Source organism: Citrus sinensis, chromosome 7 (assembly GCF_022201045.2).
Source record: "Citrus sinensis cultivar Valencia sweet orange chromosome 7, DVS_A1.0, whole genome shotgun sequence".
Taxonomy (NCBI): Eukaryota; Viridiplantae; Streptophyta; class Magnoliopsida; order Sapindales; family Rutaceae; genus Citrus; species Citrus sinensis.
The window spans coordinates 10,804,269-10,830,204 of NC_068562.1; the positions used below are offsets into that span (position 1 = coordinate 10,804,269).

Below are 25,936 nucleotides of genomic sequence, written 5' to 3' on the forward strand. Positions count from 1 at the left end.
ATATGGTGACAATGAATGAAAATGACATGAAAAAAAATGGTTTGAATAATTTAGGGAAGATATTTATCAAGAAGAATCAGTGGTTTACTTAGCACCATAAATGTCCAAGGGCATATAATGAAAGCTATGATTTGAGTGTTTAACTTTAATTATAGATTTCAATTGCTATTATTGTGGACTATATTTGAGTAAATTTTGAGGTTTTGGTTCATGCAAACATCAATTAAGCTATATATTTGAGTAATTATGCGTTTCGAAACGCGTTTTCTTGAGTACGGGTGGGTTGGCTTTAAAGGCAAAAAGTAGAGGGAAAAGGGAGTGGATTTCACCAACACAGAGGCATTTGGTTTGGGAGTGGGTGGAACCGTGGAAGGGAGGAAGGGGGGGGGGGGGGTGGTGGGGGGTTGTTTGGTGGACTGATTGACTTTGAATTTGATGGATTGCTAAAGTGGTTTGATTGGGTCCACCACTATTATGGTAGGTAATGAAATGCATCAATGAGTCTTAGAGGTAATCTCATAAATCGACATTATCATTATTGGCCTTTATTTGGACTATTATATTATATATATCTACAAAATTTATAACAAAAGTCTATCTGAACTTTTAGATCAACTGCGTAATGGTATAAAAAAAAAAAAATTAATTCCATTAACACCTACCCAGGTGGAAATGAAAGTGGCTACGCAAATGAGGGTTCCATAAATTGACATTGCTTTGAACTTGGCATGTATGAATGTGGGGTTAAACTAGAATAGAATCATCTATATACGAGATGTTTAAAGGGAAAAAAAAAGTTCTAAACTTTAGTTTCTTGTACCTCTTACACATGGGATAAGGAAAGTGATTTATCACTTGACTATTATATGGACATTCTTTGATTAAAAATAAAAAATAGGTTGTTTTATTACATTTCGATGGGTAAATGCTTAAATTACTACTTTTCTTTATTAAAAATAAACTACTCTTATTTTCAAGAGTTCAATCACATAATTTTTAAATAATTTTATTTGACCGCCACTTTAATTAATCCTAAGAGATGGAGAGTTAAAAAATTTATTTGAATTTTACCCACTCTTCTACCTACCATTGTCTATGAAGCTGGCACTTGAAATTGTTCTTACAACTTCCACGAAAAAACACAGTCGGCAAAAATGTATATTTTTAAAATTAATCACCGTAAAGATTACGAAGGTTCGTTTGCATATGAATATCATCAAGTTGAAAAAACATTACGCTCCTTCAATATATAATTGGCTCAAACAATCATATAAAAAGTCCAAGTAATTTTCCAGCAAACCAATCACCCACTGATGGTACCTTCTGGGACTAAAAAATTCACTTTCCTAGAAGAAACATATAATTAAATTTCTAAGAAAAGAATAAGCTCCATCAATTGCAAAACCAAGCTAATTAACTAATATTGTAGTGCTCATACATTCTCATCACATTTCTTCATCTCTTTAATAGTTGAATATTGAATTCTATACAAACTATGGGAAACGTTTGCTCAGCCTCATTCTCATGTGACGAAACCATTTCTCATTGCCTAGATTGCATTGTTAGCCAAGCAGGGTACATCTGTCATTTGAAAGACAATCTTGATGCCTTACGGACGGAATTTCAAAAGTTGATTGAAGCAAGAAATGATGTGCTGATAAGGGTCACCGTAGCCGAACAAAGGCAAATGAGACGGCTGCAGCAAGTGCAGGGGTGGCTTTCCAGAGTGCAAGATGTCGAAGAAGAAGTTCGAAGGAGAGAACAGGAGGTAATTTGTCTCGATGGCCTCCGTTACCGGAGCAGCATCAAAAGCTACAAGTATGGGAAAAGAGTTGTCAAATCATTGAAAAATGTACAGGGTTTAAGAAAAGAAGGAGATTTCAAAGACGTGGCTCAAACGGTACCAGAAAACCCAGTTGATGAAAGACCTCTTCCACCGACAGTAGTGGGCATGCAATCAACTTTAGATAGAGTTTGGAGATGCCTCACGGAAGAACCTGTGGGAATTGTTGGCCTGTACGGCATGGGAGGGGTGGGTAAAACCACCCTGTTGACGCAAATCAACAACAGCTTCCTTCACACGCCCAATGATTTCGATTTTGTTATTTGGGAAGTGGTGTCCAGAGACTTGCAGCTCGGAAAGATACAAGAAAGTATTGCGAAAAAGATTGGTTTGTATAACGAGTCATGGGATAACAAAAGCTTTGACGAGAAAGCTCAGGAAATATTCAAGACCATGAGGAACAGGAAGATTGTGTTATTATTGGATGACATATGGGAGCTATTTGATTTAGCTCAAGTGGGTTTACCTGTTCCAAGCCGTGCAAGTGCGTCCAAGGTAGTTTTCACAACGCGCGAGTTTGAAGTTTGCGGCCTAATGGATGCTCACAAATCCTTTAAAGTGGAGTGTCTGGGATATGAAGATGCCTGGAGATTATTTGAGGAGAAAGTGGGAAGAGATATTCTAGATAGTCATCCTGATATTCCTGAACTAGCAGAAACCGTGGCCAGAGAGTGCGGTGGTTTGCCACTCGCTCTAATCACTGTCGGCCGAGCCATGGCTTCTAAGAAGGCCCCTCGAGAGTGGGCACATGCAATAGAGGTGCTAAGGAGTTCAGCGTCTAAGTTTTCAGGTATGGAGAAAAAGGCACTTTCTCGTTTAAAGTTCAGCTATGATTTTTTGCCCAGCAATGAAACTAGATTTTGTCTCCTGTACTGTGGTTTTTTTCCAGAAGACTATAGTATTAGCATAGAGGACTTGATAGATTGTTGGATATGTGAGGGGTTTTTAGATGAGTATAATGGTGTTGGGGCTCGAAATCAAGGTTACTCTCTTATTCGTAGTCTTCTTCATGCATGTCTGTTGGAAGAAGAAGATGATAATCGTGTAAAAATGCATGATGTGGTCCGTGACATGGCTTTGTGGATTGCATCTACGACTGAGAAGCAGGAGGAAAGGTATTTAGTTCTTGCAGGTGTAGGATTAACTGAAACACCAAGATCTGAATTGTGGCAAGAGGTTACAAGGATGTCACTGATGCAAAACAAAATTTGGAGACTTCCGGAGTCTCCTGCATCTCCTCATCTCCTGACTTTGTTTCTTAGTTCGAATTATATATCCATGGCTAATGAAGAATTCTTTCAATCAATGGCTTCTCTTAGAGTTTTAAAGCTGTCAAACAGCTTTTCGCTAAGTCGTTTTCCTGTAGGAATTTCAAACATTGTTTCACTTCAACATCTTGATCTATCAGAGACTCTTATAGAATGATTGCCAGTAGAGTTAAAGTACCTGGTTAATCTCAAATGTTTGAACTTGGAGTATACGTATCGAATCTATAAAATTCCGGGACAGGTGATATCGAATCTAAAGATGTTGGAAGCGTTGAGAATGTTCAAATGTGGTTCTTCTAAACAAGAATCAGATAGCATTTTGTTTGGAGGCAGTTTAGTTTTGGTGGAGGAATTGCTTGGTTTGGAACGTTTAAATGTGCTGACCATCACCTTACAAAGTTTTGCAGCTCTTCACAGATTGCTGACATCCCCCAGTTTACAGAGCATCTTTAGCAATACTCCATCTCTATGCCTTAGGAACTGCCACAGTTTATCATCGCTCAGTGTTTTCACTTTAGCAAGTTTGAGACATCTCGAAGCACTAGACATGACGAACTGTAAAGATTTGGAAGAAATGGAGATTGACTATGCAGGAGAAGAAGTGAAAAGAATCCGAGAAACTCATGGGTTCTTTAGTCTCCACAAAGTTTCAATATGGGGATCCAAATTGAGGCACGTGACATGGCTTATTCTTGCTCCAAATCTCAAGCATATTGAGGTGTATAACTGCCGTTATTTGGATGAAATAATCAGCCTTGAAAAATTGGGTGAAGTTCCATCCGAGGAGATGCAAAATCTATTCCCGTTTGCAAGGCTTGAAAGTCTTAGCCTATACGCATTAGGAAATTTGAGAAGCATCTACCCAAAGGCCTTGCCCTTCCCTCATTTGAAGGAGCTGGAGGTAAATTTGTGTCCAAAGCTTGAGAAGCTTCCATTTGATTGCACCAGCGGACAGGAACGTAAACTCATTATCAAGGGCCAAGAGAAGTGGTGGAATAATCTTCAATGGGAAGATCAAGCCACTCAAAATGCCTTTCTTCACTGTTTTAAAACCCGTGATTTTTTACTCAATTTATACCACTGGTTAGAGTCTTCATAGGCTCAACTTCTCTCAATTAAGTAAAAATTTGCGTGAAGTTAATTTGTAAGTTTTTCTCTCTTGCGAAATGCGAGTAAAGTAGAGATATCCATCGTTTGTGAATGTCATATGTCTGGGCATGTACTTCATAAAATTAATAATGTAATAATATAAGTCTTAAGTTATATATCTGATTGTAAATATCAGTGTAATATCTGCTCTAATAACAGTTGTAAATATATATATAATACAGTAATCTGATGTGTAATCAGTATTAAAAAAAAGATGGACTTTTTTTTTGTGTGTGCTAAGTGATTTCAGTTCATACTTGTTGTTTCAATCTGTTTGTGATGTTGCCATTTAAATTTCCAATTAACGAACTATTTTCTAGTGGTTGCTTTTTCTTAGTTTATTGATTTGTAATTTTTTAAATTTTGATCTGCCCCTCTTATCTGGTGTCACTTGGTGTAGATGTTTATGCTTGCAAATAAAGAAAATTTAGGACAAAAATTGTCAGAAGTCAGTAGAGATTTCGACAGATTTATGAAAATCTCTTTTAACATATGGTTTTGACTCTCACTTCAATGCGAAAAAAAAAATCCCTCAAATGTTGTCTTCCCACAATGCATATTCCTAACTAATAATGTTAAAATTCGGAATTTAATTCTCACTTCAATGCGAAAAATAGTTGAGGGAATAATATGAAATCATCGTTATTCTCTTTACTATCACTAATGATTTTTTTGATCATTTAATGATTATAGATTGTATATCATATATTTGATGGTTCATGTAGCTTATTCCTCAATTTTAATAGGAATGATAAATTTTTATATTAGTTTCCTCCAACATTTTAAAATTTCTTCGTATATATTTTTATTAAGATTAGATAAATTTTAAGAGGGTTAAAGCACTAATATTTTAAAAAGAGTTACGAGAAGCAGGAAAAAAAAATAGTGAAAACAAAAGCAGATTTTTTTTTTCTTATTCATAGAATATATTGTATGGACATAAAAAGTTGTATTTGTATGAGTGCTAAAATCCACAAATGTAATGCTTGATAAGCTAAAACTTTATACCACTTGAGCACTAGGAGGATATTTATATTAAAAAATCATTTTTATGTTAGTTTCCTCATACATAATTTTATCAAGATTAGATAAATTTTAAGAGGGTTCAACCACTAAAAGTTTAAAAAAGATCTGAGAAGCAGGAAAAAGAATGAACGAAATACCAACATATTATTTTTTTCTTATTCATAGAATTTGTTTTATGGACATTAAAAGCTGGATTTGTATGAGTCATAAAATCCACAAATTTAATGCTTGATAAGCTAAAAATTTGCAGTGCATGAGGACTAGGTGTTTATTTATATTAAAAAATGTAAATAATTTGTTATTGTATACAAAAATAAAAATTTAAAGTAAGTTAACTTTTAGATTAATCTTCACTCAAATCCTAGTTGTTTTCCTTCCAAGAAAATGATCACACATTTGTCAAATTTATCAAGTTATTTTTGTGAGTTTCCAAAATAATAGTATTTTTTTTTTACATGTTACAATTCTACATATAGATTACAAACACTTGTAATATATAGTTGTATTTAGGGTAATTCTAATGAGGAAATTTTATCAATTCTGTTCACATAAAGATTCACTCATTTAAAAAATACACAAAACTTTCAATTCGTTTAATTTTCCACCCATTATTTCCAATTTGTATTAAATTTCCATAAAACGTTAGCCACGTTAGAATATTTAACAATTTATAGTAAACTGACCATTTTATCCTTGTGTTTCAGTTTAACACGTAAAGAAGAAGGATATTAACGCCTTATATTCATGAAAATAGAAATTGGAAAATAAGCTTGCAACCGAAGTGATTTGGATGTAAGTCCTCTTTAACAAGCCATTGAGTTCGGTTTCAAAGTCCATTTGGGAGATGCTGATAAATAGAGTGGGTTGGGCTACTAGCCCAGCTCTTCCGAGCGGACCTGAAGAATTATTTGGGTCAACTGGGTCCTCGTCAAGCCCATTAAATTTGCGGATTCATTTGGTTTTCCGACTGGACAGTTGATGACCGCCCCAACAAAAGGAAATATCAAAATTTTCTAGTTCTTGTAAGCATTTTGCGTTTGATTCTCCCAAAGATTGACACGTTCTACAAATTGTTACATCATAAAAATTAATGATTTGGACTTAATTGTTATTCGATAAATGACTACAAATTCATTATGTGTCATGACTCAATATTGATATACAATAATGATAGGGATCCGAGCATGTGCGCCAACTTAGGTATCAATATTATATGTTAATTATCTGAAAGATGAATGCCATATTAATTGAGATTCAAATATTAAAATACTTAACATTTCCTATTAACATATTAAATTTTTTGTTAATAAATCAAATACTTCGTTAATCTTAAGAGTTAATTTACATCCACACCACCCTCGCTTTTTAGGACCCAGTGTATAGACACATACATACATACATATATGTTCTTGTGCACCAACTCAACTACTTTGTCCTCTAATAGCCATACATTTGTGTCACAAGAATTTCCAGTTCCGTAGGGTCATCTTCGGCATTGTTTTGTCACACTCAATTATTTTTGTTTTTTTCTTTGTGAGATACTAGTTTATTCTTGAAAATTAGGGTTTCTGATATGGTGACAGAGAACGAAAATGACACAACAAAAAGAGATTGATTTGATTCAAGGAAGATCTTTATCAAGAAGAATGAGTAGTTTGCTTAGCCCCTTTAAACTTCCTACCGCATCTTATATTCTCATGAAAGCTATGGTCTGACTCTATAAATTTTAATTGCTATTTTTATGGGGAATATGTATTTGAGTAAGTGGTGAGATTTTGGTTCGTGTAAACATCAATCAAGCTATTAAAAGTTCTGAAGTCCTTAACCAATTTGAGATTGTGGCTATGTGATTACGAAATTGTTTGGTGGTTAATTAATTTCATTTTAGCCAATCAATTACCTTTCATTTGGGTAGTGGACACATGTCCATTTCAACTGTTGATTTTTTAAAATATTTATTTAGTAAATCTTATTTTAAAAAATATTTCAAGACATTACTATTATTAAATATGTTACAATTTTATCCTTATTTTTTTTCTTTTCTTTTTCAATAATATCCTTACAAACAATATTTTTGTCATTAATTCTTTCTTTTTTTTAAAAAAAAAAAAAAGAGTACTAACTCAACCTTTTTTTCGATTTGTAGTGCATGGTATTTTAGCAATGGTTGTGGGTTTTCATTCCCACTCTACGGAGATATGATGAAGAGTTCACTTCTGGTGGAAATGTTGTGGCTGATGAGTACTTTTTGTATGAGCCTGAGGATATGACTGGGCGTGCTCTGAGCCCCGACTTCTGTATTGTTGGCTCATGTGCCTTTGATTTAAAGAAGAGCTTCATTCTAGGCACTGCATTTTTTTTTTTAAAATAATAAAGACTTGTAGAGCCCTTACAACAATACTCTTGTCATTCAGCTTTTAAAATACTAATTCACTGTATACATTACATGATATATTAATTAATTGAATAAAAAATATTAGAAAAATACGAATACACTAGATGGTGTATATACTGAAGTATGTGTATGTACGCATACGAGCGCAGACAGGTGTAATCCAAAACAAAAGTCTGATCTAAGGTGGTGTTTGGTTGGGAGGAGAGAATGTAGGAGAGGAAAATAATTTAAATTCTCTTTTTATTTCCATTGTTTGGTTTGACAAAATGTATAAGAATTTAATTTCTATTAGAATTTAATATCTATCATAATGTAGAATTTGAATTCCATACTAAGTAGTGAATAATTTAAATTCCTCTTATATTAGAAACTAAAGTTTTCAAAATTACCCTTCAACTTTTTAACTTATTTAATGCCATTAATAATTATTATTTATAATTTTATTTTATTGATTTAATATTATAAATAGACCTCCATCGGGCCACCTTCGAAAGGTCGCCGGACCACCGCCGGACTTTGCCGAAAAATGGCCGGACCACCGTCGTCTTCGCCGGAAAGTTGCCGGATCTCCACCGGACCTCCAACGCCGGCCATCGGACTGCCATTTTATTTTATATATATATATATATTTATTACTAATATAAATAGTTTAATATTTAAGTAAGGGATAAATTTGTCTAAAGAAAAAAATTATAATTCATTTCTTTATCAAATTTTATATTAAACCAAACAACAAAATCTAATTTCTCTACTCTTCTCTATTCATTTCTTCTCCCTTCCTCTCCATTCTACTTTTTTCCTCTCCTCCCTTTTCTTCCAACTAAACATGACCTAAAAGCCTACTTTAATTAATGCGGGAGCCGCTTTAATAAATGGTAGAGAAATCAACTCACATTTTCAACTAATGGGATTGAAGATTTGAAGTTTGAGATTAGAGATTCAAGTTTTTTCGGTTAAGCTGTGCTCATTGGGGACCTTCATGAATCTATAACCATTCCTGTCAACCCTAAGGACCAAAAAAAAAAATTGTTATTATTATCGGATCCATAATTAAAACTTCAACTGCGGTTTCTGACTGGACGTCGGAAGAGTCGTGTTAACAAAAGGTTTATTTAATTAATTGATAATGTCAATTAAATCAAGCAATTAACATTGAATTTACCCTGTTGAAATTAGTGATTATGAAGAGCCAACAGCTGACTCCAATGCTAAGCTGGCATGCCACCTCAGCTGCAGTCAATTACAATCTGAGAATGTTGAAGATAAGATGGATTTGCTACGCTGGCAAAATGGATATACAGAAGATTCTCAGTACATATGCATGCAGCTGAGGCGTTTCTAGAAGTTCAATATGATTGGCTGTGTTCTTGGATTAGTTATTTTGCTCAATTACCCTGCTACCCTCTGTATTAGCTGTTTTTTGTCTTTCTTCTCTGTATATAAACAAACGTGAGCTTGTATTGTTTTTATCAAGTTTTATATCATTAATGAAAGGTTTGTGATTTGTGCTTGCTTGCCATATATAAGCAATTTCCAGTAAAGTTTAACTTGGTATCAGAGCCATAGTTTGAGCTATGGCAAGCAGCAGCAGCAATGCACAAACAAACCCAAATGATCAAGAAGAAAACTTGAATCAAAATCAAAACTCAGGGCAAAATGCCGTAAACTCAGCAGTTATTAATCAACCCCCCACACAACATATCACCAGCAACACATATATTTTCACAACTCCTATCAAGCTCACACAAAGCAATTTTATGCTCTGGAGATCACAAGTGATTTCCAGCATCAGGGCTAATGAGCTTGAAGGTTTTGTTGATGGTAGCCACACTTGCCCTCCTAGGTTTTTCACAAATCCAGGACCAAATGGAACCACCATAAACACACTTAACCATGAGTACCAAATCTGGCAAAAACAAGACCACATTTTGCTAAGTTGGTTGTTGTCTTCCTTGAGTGAGGGAGTGTTGGGCACAGTAGTTGATTGCTACACCTCATGTGAGGTCTGGACAACCCTTGCAAATCAGTTTGGTGCTAGAACTAGAGCTAGGATACTACACCTTAGAACTCAAATTCAAACAACCAAAAAGGGCTCACTCACCATTCATGACTATTACTCCAAAATGAAATCAGTGTTAAACCAACTTAGAGCTGTTGGGAATAACATGACTGATGATGACTTTGTCATGTGTGTGCTGGCTGGACTAGGTCCAGAATATGACTCGATAGTCACCAATATAAACTCCATGGCAGAAAGTCCTTCAATCTCTGAAGTGTATGGCATGCTGCTCAGCCAAGAAAATAGAACTGAGCAAAACTTGAGCTCAGGAGCTATTGAGGCCAACTACACACAAATGAGAAATGGGAGAAGAAACTGGGGTTATAATGACAGATCTGGAAACCAGTATCAACCTGGAATAGCCTTCAGAAACCCCGGCAGTGGAGTTGGAAACAACCAAGGAAGTCAAAACCCTCAAGATAAGGGAAAAGGCAAAGCTATGGCAAATGATGATAGTTCAGACTCCAAAGGACCTTGTCAAATTTGCTTCAAAATGGGGCATACAGCTGCTGAATGCTGGCACAGGTTCAAGAAGAACTTTGTGCCCCAGCCAAACAAAAGAAGGGAGACAAGAGGTGCATATGTAGCCTCAACTGATGGTCAAAGCAATGGTGCTTGGTACCTTGACAGTGGTGCCACCAACCATGTCACAAATGCACTTGGAAACATCAGCATGAACTCTGAGTATCAAGGTAATGACCAACTTGCCGTTGGAAATGGTAAGAAACTTTTCATTTCTCATATTGGCTGTTCTGTTCTACCCACCTATGATCCACACAAACACATTACACTAAAAAGCATCCTATATGTTCCTGACATCACTAAAAATCTCATCAGCATATCCAAATTATTACATGATAATGAAATTAATGTCGAGTTTTACAAATCTGTTTGTTTTGTCAAGGACAAGAAGCAAGGGAAAATCCTAATGAAAGGAGTGGCTAGAGATGGGCTGTATGAACTGCTGTGCTTACCTGCTCACTTGGGCAAAAGCAAACTTTCAAATACTACCTGTTTATCTGCATCTTCAGTGTCTGAGTCAATAAGATCCATTAGTGATCCTGTGTCCATGTTATCTTTTAGCTCAAATGGTAATGAGTCTGCTAGTGTTAGTGAGTCTAGTATAGCTGATAAGTCATGCAGCAGTATTTCAAAAGCTACAGAGGAGATTGACCTTTGGCATCTTAGATTAGGACATCCCAATGTTACTGCTTTGAAAAATACCCTGCTGTCTTGTAATCAGTTAAAGAGAAATAAAATTGTCATTCCTTCATTCTGTTGTGCTTGTCAATATGGAAAGCAATCAAAACAGCAGTTTAAGAACACTGAAACCAAAACCAAAGCAGCCTTGGAATTGATTCACACAGACCTATGGGGACCAGCACCAATCCCCTCAACCAAAGGACACATATATTACATATCTTTTGTTGATGATAAAACCAGATACACATGGGTGTTTCCTATAACAACAAAATCTCAGGCCCTTGACACATTTATCACATTCAAAAAACAAATAGAAAACCAACTGAATTTGAAGATCAAAACACTACAAACAGACATGGGGGGAGAATTTAGAATCTTTGAACCATATCTTAAAAGAGAGGGAATCACTTTAAGACACTCCTGCCCTTACCTACATGAACAAAATGGCAAAATTGAGAGGAAACATAGGCACATTGTGGAAACTGGTCTTACATTGCTGGCTCAAGCCAAAATGCCACTGAAATACTGGCAAGAAGCCTTTACACATGCTGTCTTTATCATCAACAGACTGATATCACCTGTAATAGGGAACAAAACACCTTTTGAATTGCTGTACTCCCTTAAACCAGACTACTCTCAAGTCAAGGTCTTTGGCTGTGAGTGTTTTCCCTACCTAAGACCCTATAACAGACACAAATTCGATTTTCATACCTCCAAATGTGTCTTGTTAGGAGTAAGCATTGCACATAAAGGATATGCATGCATGAGTTAGTCTGGTAGGATCTACATTTCAGCTAGTGTTAAGTTCAATGAGAGTTCATTTCCCTTCTCAAATGATCCAAACTTCAACAAAAGGGAGTCCATGAGCAAAAGAGATTTTAACACTCTTTCTGAAAGTTTTCAAGTTGTGTCATTCCCTGTAAATGACTCTCACAATCACATACAACCAGCAGCTACATTCAGCCACTCTCAAGACACTGCTGGAAGCATGGATCACACTCCAAATCTTGTTCAAGATGAAGCACAACAGACCTTGGATACTGACATTTTATCAGGTAAACACTTGTCTCACCAACCCTTATCACTCATTCCAGAAGATAGCCACAACTCATCACCAACCACAGAACCCAACACTCAAGACATTGGTAAACAAAAAATCTGTCCATCACACCCTATGACAACTAGATCCAAAGCAGGAATTTTCAAGCCAAAGCTATTTCAAACATCTGTCCAATTACAGTCTTCTCTTCCTAACAATACCCCTGAAGCTCTAAAGGAACCAAAATGGAGAAGAGCAATGGAAGATGAATATAATGCCTTGATGAAGAACAAAACCTGGACCTTAATACCTAACAGCCAAAACTGCAAGTTAGTTGGAAACAAGTGGGTGTACAGAGTCAAAGAAAATCCAGATGGCACCATCAACAAGTTCAAAGCCAGACTTGTTGCAAAGGGATTTCTATAAACACCAGGTGTTGATTTCAAAGAAACTTTTAGTCCTGTGGTTAAGGCTGCAACAATCAGAATTGTTCTGACTTTAGCTGCAAATAATGATTGGAGGCTGAGGCAAGTAGATATCAACAATGCATTCTTAAATGGTGAGTTGACAGAAACAGTATATATGCCACAGCCTGAGGGTTTTGAAGACAAAAATAAACCTAACCACATATGCAAGCTAAACAAGGCACTGTATGGACTGAGACAAGCACCTAGAGCTTGGTTTGATAAACTGAAAAGTGCCTTGCACTCTTGGAATTTTGAAAACTCCAAGTGTGATACATCATTATTTTTCAGAAAAACAAAGTCAGACATAACTATTATGCTCATCTATGTTGATGACATAATAATCACTGGCAGCAACTGTGAAGATGTTGAAGAAGTGGTAGTAAAGCTAAGCAAAACTTTTGCCTTAAAGGATCTTGGTGATCTGAACTTCTTTCTCGGGATACAAGTGACCAGAATTCATGATACCATCCAGCTCTCCCAGACAAAATATATTCAAGATCTGTTGATTAAAACAGAAATGGCAGACTGCAAAGGAATAGAAACTCCTTTCAGCACTTCTGAGAAATTGAGAAGAAATGAAGGAGCAAGATTTCATGACCCTACACTTTATAGAAGTGTCATAGGAAGCCTGCAATATGCAGTGCTTACAAGACCTGAGCTTGCCTTCTCTGTTAACAAACTCAGCCAGTACATGTCTGATCCCAGACAGCCACACTGGACAGCATGCAAAAGGATACTGAGATACCTCAAGAGCACAATAAACATGTGTTTAAGATTCAGAAAGTCAGAATATTTTGATATCACTGCCTATACTGATGTAGATTGGGCAAGTGATCCTGATGATAGGAGGTCAATCAGTGGTTACTGTGTGTATTTGGGTAACAATCTGGTAGCTTGGAGCTCAAGGAAACAAGGTGTGGTTGCTAGATCTACTGCAGAGTCTGAATACAGAGCTATGGCTCTATGTAGTGCTGAAATTACTTGGATAAGTTCATTGCTTAGTGAGCTGAAATTGAAAGTTGAAGGAGTTCCAGTGATTCTAAGTGACAGTACCAGTGCAGCAGCTATAGCTGCTAATCCTGTATATCATTCGAAAACTAAGCATTTCGAAATTGATCTCCACTTCATCAGAGACAAAGTTATGAAAGGTGAAATAGAGATAAGCTATGTTGCTAGTAAGGACCAAACTGCAGATGTTCTAACTAAGCCTCTACCACATTACAAACTCAGCCATTTCAGAAGCAAACTCAATGTCGTTGATAAGACCTTGTGTTTGAGAGAGGGTGTTGAAATTAGTGATTATGAAGAGCCAACAGCTGACTCCAATGCTAAGCTGGCATGCCACCTCAGCTGCAGTCAATTACAATATGAGAATGTTGAAGATAAGATGGATTTGCTACGCTGGCAAAATGGATATACAGAAGATTCTCAGTACATATGCATGCAGCTGAGGCGTTTTTAGAAGTTCAATATGATTGGCTGTGTTCTTGGATTAGTTATTTTGCTCAATTACCCTGCTACCCTCTGTATTAGCTGTTTTTTGTCTTTCTTCTCTGTATATAAACAAACGTGAGCTTGTATTGTTTTTATCAAGTTTTATATCATTAATGAAAGGTTTGTGATTTGTGCTTGCTTGCCATATATAAGCAATTTCCAGTAAAGTTTAACTTACCCAAACAACATGAATTTCTTTTTTTTTTTTGGGTATCTTGCAGCCATCACACTGAGGTGTGCCGACTGTGCACTTTTCTTTATCTTCGAGGACTCAAATTTTCAATAACAACGGCTATCATGTAGAAAATTAAACAACTTACAATTTTATAAGCCTAAGGTGACAAATGTTGACAAGAAGAAGATTATTTATATTTATGTTATCCTATCTCTTTATGTAATGATGTGCTAAGCATGAAATAAAATAATATGTACAACGCAGCCACCAAAGAAGTAGTAGTTGCATCTGCATCGAGACTCTAATTCATTAAAGATATATCTGCATGCATGCTTTTGCCAGCCGATTTAAGGCATCCAGTTTACAGAGTGTCGTTAGCAATACTCAATCTCTAAGCCTTACAAACTGTCACAGTTTATCATCTCTCAGTGTTTTCACTTTAGCAAGTTTGAGGCATCTCGAAGCACTAGACGTGACGAGTTGTAAAGATTTGGAAGAAATGGAGATTGACTATGCAGGAGAGGAAGTGAAAAGAATCCTAAAAACTAATGGGTTCTTTAGTCTCCAAAGAGTTTCAATAGGGCGATCCAAATTGAGGCACGTGACATGGCTTATTCTTGCTCCAAATCTCAAGGTATTTCGATGCATGACTGCCATTATTTGGAAGAAATAGTCAGCCTTGAAAAACTGGGTGGGCAGATGCAAAATCGAATCCCGTTTGCAAGGCTTGAATGTCTTAGCCTATACGGATTAGAAAAATTGAGGAGCATCTACCCAAGGGCCTTGCCCTTCCCTCATTTGAAGGAACTGAAGGTAGATTTATGCCCAGAGCTTAAGAAGCTTCCATTTGATTGCACCAGCGGACTGGAACGTAAACTTATTATCAAGGGACAAGAATGGTGGTGGAATAATCTTCAATGGGGTGATCAGGCCACTCAAAATGCGTTTCTTCCCTGTTTAAAAACCCTGTATTTTTAGTGTGGGTGCCAAGTGATTTCAGTTCATACTAGTTGTTTCAATCTGTTTGTGATGTTGCCACCTAAATTTCCAATTAACGAACTGTTTTCTAGTGGTTGCTTTTTCTTAGTTTATTGATTTGTAATTTTTTTATTTTGATCTGCCGCTCTTGTCTGGTGTCTTGTCAGAAGTGACTTCGACTGATTTTTTAAAATCTCTTTTAATTGGCCAGAGGCCTGAATGATTTGGTTCTGAGAGAGAGGCTTTTGGGGAGTGAGTCCAAAATTTTCAAAGCATGCTTTTGAAGAAGTCTTTTACGAACCAGTTTTACTAATAAACTATCTACTAGGATTGAGTTACAACTTACAAATACCAGATATCTAATTATTTTCTATTATTATGAAGCTATGTGGACCGAAATCATATTACAGTTGATTAGATTTACCGAAGTCTGTCAACAGACCTACTGAGACTTATTTTTTTGCGATTTGACAGTGTACAAGTATCCCATTTCAGTAGAAATCCACATCCATCATAAATTTAAACAACATAAATGTTGATATGTCTGAAGTAGTCCATTTTTAATTTTTCATTTCTTAATTATCAAAAATAGGCTGATATGCATAATAATATATGCGTTTTAGAAGATAAGTTGCACTGATTTTTGCAAGCTACCCTTAGACAAAAAATTTAATATGATAATATTAATCCGAGCATAAATATTGTTCTGTTAAGCTGGTTATAAGCTTAGTTTTTTTTTTTTTTCCAATTATTCTCATCACATTTCTCAATCTCTTTGTCGAAGATTGAATCAGTAAATACAATGGGAAACATTTGCTCACCCTCATACTCATAAGGTGATAAAACTATTTCCCAATATGCCTGCATTTTAAAAAGTTGTTTAATAACAGATGAAGCGGATAAGAGTGATCGTTGCTGAACAACAACAGATGAAGCGGCTGCAACACGGACAAGGATGGGTTTTAAAGAACTTATAACGGAGAAAATTGGATGGTATTGATGAATGATCATTAACACTACAAGATTTGAGGATATATAGAAAATAATTTTACAAAATTCTTCTTAGCCGTTGGATCAAATAAATGAAGTTCTTGATCAATAACATTCCAGTGTGTTTTCTCATTTCATTTACACTTTGTTGACTTGTTTGGTGATTTCCCAGTAATTTTCAAGGGTGCAAGAATTGGAAACTCAAGTAGCTGAACCGATTCAAGAAAGCTCTCAAGGAATTGAGAAATTATGATATGGAGGCTTCACATATTGGAACTAAAATTAAAAGAAAAAGGTCCAACATTATTTTTGAGCAGAAAACGAGTGAACCGAGCTCATAGTAGACTAAAAGCTAATGTTACATGAAGTTATGCAATTAGAAGAAAAATCAACCAGGTGTAAATGAAATGAGCAAGCACAATTAGCTGTCATAGTAATGGCCACGCTCAATAAATGGCACTAGCCAATATGCCAATGGACATTAAAGTCACAATCACCACCACCCAAGATAGAAACAAGGTGGTGGTGGTAGAATGTTGAGAAACCATTACCTACTGTAGACAAAAATGAAAAAAATTTCCCTCAAATGTTGTCTTCCCACAATGCATATTCCTAACTAATAATGTTAAAATTCGAATTTAATTCTCACTTCAATGCAGAAAATAGTTGAGGGAACAGTATGAAACCATCGTTATTCTCTTTAATATCACCAATGATCTTTTTGATAATTTAATGACTATAGACCACATATTGTTGAAACAAGATCAGATTTAATATCCAATCAACAATCATCAGGACCTAACTAAACTCTCTAATCACAATCTAGAAATATGGCCAAACGAATTCACACAAAAGAATCACCCAGAAACAGTAATCAAAGAACAACAAATATAAGTGGTTCGGCTGGAGACAGCCTACATCCACTAAAGAACAGAGCAGCAGTTTCTTCTTCAATGCACAACATTTTTTCTTTATATAATCTTCAATTTAGTCAATCCAATATATCCAATTCAGAATTCAGTAAGCAAATAGAATCACTCACAAAAGCTGATCAAACAAAATTCAACTACCAACATCACACTAGATAAACAACAGCTCAATAAAACAACTCATCTAATTCAAAATTCGGTGGGCAAGTAGAATTAGTCACAGAAGCTACTTAAATATACAATCACAAAAGCTACTCAAATAGAATTCAACAACCAAAATTCACTCTAAATATACTACAGCTCAGCAATCCAATTGTAGACAAATAAAATCATTCACAGAAATTACTTAAACAAAAAATTTACTCTAGATAAGCTAACAATCATCGATGAAAATAGAGCTAGATCTAGCCGAAATATCATCAATGCATGAACTTAAAATACAACAGTAATTAGAAAGCAAAGGAAAATAACGAGGATAAATTAAAAAAATATTAGTTAAGTTCTCTCACCTGTGTGGTGTAAATGAAGAAGCAATGGATCCTGTAGCAAATGAGAACAAAGAGAGGAGGTGAATTAGGCACCAATTTTTTTTCTCTATTAAATTGTAAGAATCAATTCGGCTTGGATCTTTACAATTCCAACAATAAGCTTTTTCACATTTCAAAAATAAAAACTAAATCTAGAAAGAAGGAGAAATAAATTTGAATTGAAAAAACTTACAAAAAAAAAAGGCAAGAACCAGAGAAAGTACAAGCCACGGAGAGCCCGCTCTGTAGAGAAAGCATCAATTCATCTTATTTGGAGCTCACTTTGGAGATAAACACCAATTCATCTTCGTAACAGCTCAGCCCGCTCTGTCTTCTGGAATTTGATTTTACTTGTTTTGAGAAATGAGGTAAAATGTGTTTTTCAAACAAAGAGTATTATAAGTGGACTGAGCTTTTGATATAACGAGGAATAAAGGTTGCACAAAAATTAATAAGCTTTTTGAATTTGGGCCCCGTTTTGTTTAACCCAATAAAGTCATAAGTGGGCTGTGTAAGTGACAATTGCGACGGCTTATTTTGCAGTCGCAAGAGCTGTCGCGAAAGACACTTTCTTTTGTAGTGTGGATTCATTTGGTTTTAAGGTTGGACACGGTTTATGATCCAATGATCCAATCTACCAAAGGAAATGCTGATTTTCAGGTTCGTTTTCGAGCATTTGCATTTCATCTTCTCAGATATTGAACGGGTTCAATAAATATTTACATCATAATTTTTATTTTGAAACTTACATCATAAGGTTAGTAACTTGATCTTAATGACTCCAACTTATATGCGCCACATGACCAATATTAGATACATAGATATTTGTCAAAAATGTATATTTTCAAAGTTAATAACCGTAAAGATTACGAAGGTTTGTTCGCATTAATTGAAGGACTTGAAAAAACATTACGTTCCTTCAATATATTTGGCTCAAACAATCACATAAAAAGTCCAAGTCTTATTCGGGGACACCTATCACCCAGTGATGGTACCTTCTAAGACTAAAAAATTGACTTTCCTAGTAGAAACATATAATTGAATTAATACCACCTGTCTGGTAGAGAAATTTCTATAAAAAGAATAAGTTCCATCAATTAACTAACATTGTAGTGCTCATACATTCTCATCACTTTTCTTCAATTCCTAAATAGTTGAATATTGAATTCTATACAAACTATGGGAAACGCTTGCTCAGTCTCATTCTCATGTGACGACACCATTTCTCATTGCCTAGATTGCATTGTTAGCCAAGCAGGGTATATCTGTCATTTGAAAGACAAAGCAGGGTATATCTGTCATTTGAAAGACAATCTTGCTGCCTTGCGGACGGAATTTCAAAAGTTGATTGAAGCAAGAAATGATGTGCACATAAGGGTCCTCGTAGCCGAACAAAGGCAAATGAGACGGCTGCAGCAAGTGCAGGGGTGGCTTTCCAGAGTGCAAGATGTGGAAAAAGAAGTTCCAAGACTGTTGGCAGAAATCATTGGAAAAGAGGAGGAAATTCTCTGTGGCTTCTGCTCTGGAAACTGCATCGAAAGGCACAAGTACGGGAAAAGAGTTGTCGAGTCATTGAAAAATGTGCAGAGCTTAAGAAAGGAAGGAGATTTCAAAGACGTGGCTCAAACGGTACCAGAAAACCCAGTTGATGAAAGACCTCTTCCGCCGGCAGTAGTGGGCTTCCAGTCAACTTTAGACAGAGTTTGGAGATGCCTCACGGAAGAACCTGTGGGAATTGTTGGCCTGTACGGTATGGGAGGGGTGGGTAAAACCACCCTTTTGACGCAAATCAACAACTGCTTCCTTCACACGCCCAATAATTTCGATTTTGTTATTTGGGAAGTGGTGTCCAGAAACTTGCAACTCGAAAAGATACAAGAAAGTATTGCGAAAAAGATTGGTTTGTGCAACGAGTCATGGGATGGGAAAAGCTTTCACGAGAAAGCTCAGGAAATATTCGAGATTATGAGGAGCACGAAGTTTGTGTTACTATTGGATAACATATGGGAGCTAGTTGATTTAGCCCAAGTGGGTTTACCTGTTCCAAGCCGTACAAGTGCGTCCAAGGTAGTTTTCACAACGCGCGAGTTTGAAGTTTGCGGCCAAATGGATGCTCACAAATCCTTTAAAGTGGAGTGTCTGGGATATGAAGATGCCTGGAGATTATTTGAGGAGAAAGTGGGAAGAAATATTCTAGACAGTCATCCTGATATTCCGGAGCTAGCAGAAACTGTGGCCGGAGAGTGCGGTGGTTTGCCACTTGCTCTAATCACAGTCGGCCGAGCCATGGCTTCTAAGAAGGCCCCTCGAGAGTGGGAACATGCAATAGAGGTGCTTAGGAGTTCAGCGTCTAAGTTTTCAGGTATGGAGAAAAAGGCACTTTCTCGTTTAAAGTTCAGCTATGATTTTTTGCCCAGCAATGAAACTAGATTTTGTCTCCTGTACTGTAGTCTTTTTCCCGAAGACTACGGTATTAGCATAGAGGACTTGATAGATTGTTGGATATGTGAGGGGTTTTTAGATGAGTATAATGGTATTGGGGCTCGAAATCAAGGTTCCTCTCTTATTCGTAGTCTTCTTCATGCATGTCTGTTGGAAGAAGAAGATGATAATCGTGTAAAAATGCATGATGTGGTTCGTGACATGGCTTTGTGGATTGCATCTACGACTGAGAAGCAGGAGGAAAGGTATTTAGTTCTTGCAGGTGTAGGATTAACTGAAACACCAAGATCTGAATTGTGGCAAGAGGTTACAAGGATGTCACTGATGCAAAACAAAATTTGGAGACTTCCGAAGTCTCCTGCATCTCCTCATCTCCTGACTTTGTTTCTTAGTTCGAATTATATATCCATGGCTAATGAAGAATTCTTTCAATCAATGGCTTCTCTTAGAGTTTTAAAGCTGTCACACACCTTCTTGCCACGGCATTTTCTGGTAGGAATTTCAAACTTGTTTTCACTTCAAAATCTTGATCTATCGGAGAGCGGTATAGAAGGATTGCCACTAGAGTTAAGGTACCTGGTTAATCTCAAATGTTTGAACTTGGAGTCTACGTATCGAATCTCTAAAATTCCGGGACAGTTGATATCGAATCTAAAGATGTTGGAAGCATTGAGAATGTTCAAATGTGATTCTTCTAAACAAAAATCGAGTAGCATTTTGTTTGGAGGCAGTTTAGTTTTGGTGGAGGAATTGGTTGGTTTGAAACATTTAAATGTGCTGACCATCACTTTACACAGTTTTGCGGCTCTTCAAAGATTGCTGACATCTCCCCGTTTACAGAGCATCGTTAGCAATACTCCATCTCTAAGCCTTACAAACTGTCGCAGTTTATCATCGCTCAGTGTTTTGACTTTAGCAAGTTTGAGGCATCTCGAAGCACTAGACATGATGGATTGTAAAGATTTGGAAGAAATGGAGATTGACTATGCAGGAGAAGTGAAAAGAATCGGAGAAACTCACGGGTTCTTTAGTCTCCACAAAGTTTCAATATGGGGATCGAAATTGAGGCACGTGACATGGCTTATTCTTGCTCCAAATCTCAAGCATATTGCGGTGACTAACTGCCGTTATTTGGAAGAAATAATCAGCCTTGATAAATTGGGTGAAATTCCATCCGAGGAGATGCAAAATCTAATCCCGTTTGCAAGGCTTGGATTTCTTTACCTGGGCGGATTAGAAAATTTGAGGAGCATCTACCCAAGGGCCTTGCCCTTCCCTCATTTGAAGGAACTGCACGTAACTTTATGTCCAAAGCTTATGAAGCTTCCATTTGATTGCATCAGCGGATTGGAACGTAAACTCATTATCAAGGGAGAAGAATGGTGGTGGAATAATCTTCAATGGGATGATCAAGCCACTCAAAATGCCTTTCTTCCCTGTTTAAAAACGTGGCATTTTTAGTGTGGGTGCCAAGTGATTTCAGTTCATACTAGTTGTTTCAATCTGTTTGTGATGTTGCCATTTAAATTTCCAATTAACGAACTGTTTTCTAGTGGTTGCTTTTTCTTTATTTATTCATTTGTAATTTTTTTTTATCTGCCCCTCTTATCCGGTGTCACTTGGTGCAAATGTTTATGTGTCCAAGTAAAGAAAATAGTAATAAAGACTTGGACTGATTCCTAAAGAACACATTCTAATGGTGCGTTTATTAAATAAGAATTGAAATGAGCTAGAATCGTAATAAAGAAACGGAATGAATAACATTCTAATTGATGTGTTTACTTTATTTTATAATTGGAATAAACTATTATAAGTTATCAAAATGCCCTTTGTTAATTGTGTCCCTAATATTATTTGTATATATTATAATTAAAACAATAATAATAATAAAACTAAAAATAATAATTATGACAATAATGTTAATTAAAACAAAAAATTAATAAAATTTAACAACAATAACAACAACAAAATTAACTGAAATAATAATATTAATAATGATAATAATTAAAATAATAAAAATTATTAATAAGTTTTAATAATAATATTATTAATAAAAATAATAACAACAATAATTAATAATATTTAAAATAAAAAAGTTAATATATTTTAATAATAACATTAATTTTAATCATAACAAGATAAATATTAATATTAATGAATTAATTACGGTATAATAACAATTAAAATAATAAAAGTAATAAATTTTAATAATAATAATGACAGTAATAATCATAAATAATAATAATTAAAATAATAAAATTTAATAGCAATAATCTTATATAATAATAATAATGATATTAATAATAAAAAAAATTAAAATTCTTTTCAAATGTCATTTTATTCTAAAAATGGACTATTTTTATGTAAAAATTTGTAACTTTTAGTTCCTAATGAATTTTGCAGAAAATATAAGGTGATGTAATGTAATCAAACACAAAAATATAAAAGTTATTGTGCAACTTTTGCAACATTGGCGGACCCTCTTTCAATATACAATTTGCTCAAACAATCATATAAAAAATCCAAGTCTTTTTCCAGGAAATTTCAAGGAAACCTGTCACCCAGTGACGATGGTACCTTCTAAGACTAAAAAATTCACTTTCCTAGTAGAAGCGTATAATTGAATTAATATTTTCCGTCTGAAAGAGAATTTCTAAGATTCCTACATTTTTTTTTTATGCCGCTACGGTATTCTTTAGTAAAAGGAGAAAGAATAGTTTGCTCAGAGTCGGTGCTACCACGCGGCTCCTTAAGATTCCTACATTAAGAATAAGCTCCATCAATTGCAAAAACCAAGCTAATTAACAAACATTGTAGTGCTCATACATTCTCATCACATTTCTTCATCTGTTTAATAGCTGAATATTGAATTCTATACAAACTATGGGAAACGTTTGCTCAGCCCAATTCTCATGTGACGGCACCATTTCTCGTTGCCTAGATTGCATTGTTAGCAAAGCAGGGTACATCTGTCATTTGAAAGACAATCTCTATGCCTTGCGGACGGACTTTCAAAAGTTGATTGAAGCAAGAAATGATGTGCAGATAAGGGTCATCGTAGCCGAACAAAGGCAAATGAGACGGCTGCAGCAAGTGCAGGGGTGGCTCTCCAGAGTGCAAGACGTGGAAAAAGAAGTTCCAAGGCTGTCGAGAAAAATCAATCTCGGTGGCTTCTGTTCCGGGAACTGCGTCGAAAGGTACAAGGACGGGAAAAGAGTTGTCGAGTTATTGAAAAATGTGCAGAGCTTAAGAAAGGAAGGAGATTTCAAAGACGTGGCTCAAACGGTACCAGAAAACCCAGTTGATGAAAGACCTCTTCCTCCGACAGTAGTGGGCTTGCAGTCAACTTTAGACAGAGTTTGGAGATGTCTCACGGAAGAACCTGTGGGAATTGTTGGCCTGTACGGTATGGGAGGGGTGGGTAAAACCACCCTGTTGACGCAAATTAACAACAGCTTCCTTCACACGCCCAATAATTTCGATTTTGTTATTTGGGAAGTGGTGTCCAGAGACCTGCAGCTCGGAAAGATACAAGAAAGCATTGCGAAAAAGATTGGTTTGTGTAACGAGTCATGGGATAGTAAAAGCTTTGACGAGAAAGCTCAGGAAATATTCAAGACCATGAGGAACACGAAGTTTGTGTTGTTACTGGATGACATATGGGAGCTAGTTGATTTAGCCCAAGTGGGTTTACCTGTTCCAAGCCGTACAAGTGCGTCCAAGGTAGTTTTCACAACGCGCGAGTTTGAAGTTTGCGGCCAAATGGATGCTCACAAATCCTTTAAAGTGGAGTGTCTGGGATATGAAGATGCCTGGAGATTATTTGAGGAGAAAGTGGGAAGAGATATTCTAGATAGTCATCCTGATATTCCTGAGCTAGCAGAAACTGTGGCCAGAGAGTGCGGTGGTTTGCCACTTGCTCTAATCACTGTCGGCCGAGCCATGGCTTCTAAGAAGGCCCCTCGAGAGTGGGAACACGCAATAGAGGTGCTTAGGAGTTCAGCGTCTAAGTTTTCAGGTATGGAGAAAAGGGTACTTTCCCGTTTAAAGTTCAGCTATGATTTTTTGCCCAGCAATGAAACTAGATTTTGTCTCCTGTACTGTAGTCTTTTTCCCGAAGACTACAGTATTAGCATAGAGGACTTGATAGATTGTTGGATATGTGAGGGATTTTTAGATGAGTATAATGGTATTGGGGCTCGAAATCAAGGTTACTCTCTTATTCGTTGTCTTCTTCATGCATGTCTGTTGGAAGAAGAAGATGATAATCGTGTAAAAATGCATGATGTGGTTCGTGACATGGCTTTGTGGATTGCATCTACGACTGAGAAGCAGGAGGAAAGGTATTTAGTTCTTGCAGGTGTAGGATTAACTGAAACGCCAAGATCTGAATTGTGGCAAGAGGTTACAAGGATGTCACTGATGCAAAACAAAATTTGGAGACTTCCGGAGTCTCCTGCATCTCCTCATCTCCTGACTTTGTTTCTTAGTTCGAATTATATATCCATGGCTAATGAAGAATTCTTTCAATCAATGGCTTCTCTTAGAGTTTTAAAGCTGTCACACACCTTGTTGCCACGGCATTTTCTTGTAGGAATTTCAAACTTGTTTTCACTTCAAAATCTTGATCTATCGGAGAGCGGTATAGAAGGATTGCCACTAGAGTTAAGGTACCTGGTTAATCTCAAATGTTTGAACTTGGAGTCTACGTATCGAATTTCTAAAATTCCGGGACAGTTGATATCGAATCTAAAGATGTTGGAAGCATTGAGAATGTTCAAATGTGGTTCTCGGGAACAAGAATCAGATAGCATTTTGTCTGGAGGCAGTTTAGTTTTGGTTGAGGAATTGCTTGGTTTGAAACATTTAAATGTGCTGACCATCACTTTACACAGTTTTGCAGCTCTTCAAAGATTGCTGACATATCCCAGTTTACAGAGCATCGTTAGCAATACTCCATCTCTAAGCCTTACAAACTGTCGCAGTTTATCATCGCTCAGTGTTTTGACTTTAGCAAGTTTGAGGCATCTCGAAGCACTAGACATGAGGTATTGTAAAGATTTGGAAGAAATGGAGATTGAATATGCAGGAGGAGAAGTGAAAAGAATCCGAGAAACTCACGGGTTCTTTAGTCTCCACAAAGTTTCAATATGGGGATCCAAATTGAGGCACGTGACATGGCTTATTCTTGCTCCAAATCTCAAGCTTATTCAAATGTATGACTGCCGTTGTTTGGAAGAAATAATCAGCCTTGAAAAATTGGGTGAAGTTCCATCCGAGGAGATGCAGAATCTAATCCCGTTTGCAAGGCTTGAACATCTTAGCCTGGGCGGATTAGAAAATTTGAGGAGCATCTACCCAAGGGCCTTGCCCTTCCCTCATTTGAAGGAACTGCACGTAACTTTATGTCCAAAGCTTAAGAAGCTTCCATTTGATTGCACCAGCGGACAGGAACGTAAACTTATTATCAAGGGACAAGAGGAGTGGTGGAATAATCTTCAATGGGATGATCAAGCCACTCAAAATGCCTTTCTTCCCTATTTTAAAACCAATGTTTTTTTTCCCCTTTGTGGTGAATGATTGCGTTGAGTTAATTTGTAAATTTTTCTCTCTTGCGAAATGCGAGTAAAATAAAGACATCTCTCGTCTGTGAATGTCATATATCTGGGCATGTACTTTATAAAATTAATGTAATAATATAAGTTCTAAATTATATATCTGATTGTAAATATTAGTGTAATGTCTATTCTAATAGCAATTGTAAATATCTGTGTAATACAATGATCTGATGTGTAATCAGTATTAAAAACAAAAGGACTTTTTTTTTGTGTGTGCTAAGTGATTTCAGTTCATACTTGTTTCAATCTGTTTGTGATGTTGCCATTTAAATTTCCAATTAACGAACTATTTTCTAGTGGTTGCTTTTTCTTAGTTTATTGATTTGAAATTTTT

General features: G+C 36.1%; 1 protein-coding gene and 1 long non-coding RNA gene across 2 annotated transcripts; one reads left to right on the forward strand and one right to left on the reverse strand.

Annotated features, from left to right (window-relative positions):
• The first annotated feature begins 1,393 nt into the window (after positions 1 to 1,393).
• On the forward strand, positions 1,394 to 25,748 carry LOC127903838 (probable disease resistance protein At5g63020). The gene is made up of 2 exons (XM_052445101.1): positions 1,394 to 2,633; positions 24,003 to 25,748. The coding sequence occupies exons 1-2, from the start codon at positions 1,496 to 1,498 to the stop codon at positions 25,562 to 25,564; spliced, it is 2,700 nt and encodes an 899-aa protein (XP_052301061.1). The 5' UTR covers positions 1,394 to 1,495; the 3' UTR covers positions 25,565 to 25,748.
• Positions 17,183 to 17,972, reverse strand: LOC127903840 (uncharacterized). Its single transcript, XR_008056715.1, has 2 exons — positions 17,736 to 17,972; positions 17,183 to 17,555 (listed from the first exon to the last, which is right to left on the reverse strand). It is a non-coding gene; the product is annotated as an uncharacterized LOC127903840 (long non-coding RNA).
• Positions 25,749 to 25,936: the final 188 nt, after the last annotated feature.

What these genes read in the sequence shown, in the direction of transcription:
- LOC127903838 (XM_052445101.1), top strand. Translation starts at nt 1,496, where the DNA reads ATGGGAAACGTTTGCTCAGCCTCATTCTCATGTGACGAAACCATTTCT. An exon ending in TTCAGCGTCTAAGTTTTCAG is followed by an intron (nt 2,634 to 24,002) that starts GTATGGAGAAAA and finishes CTAAGTTTTCAG; the next exon opens with GTATGGAGAAAAGGGTACTT.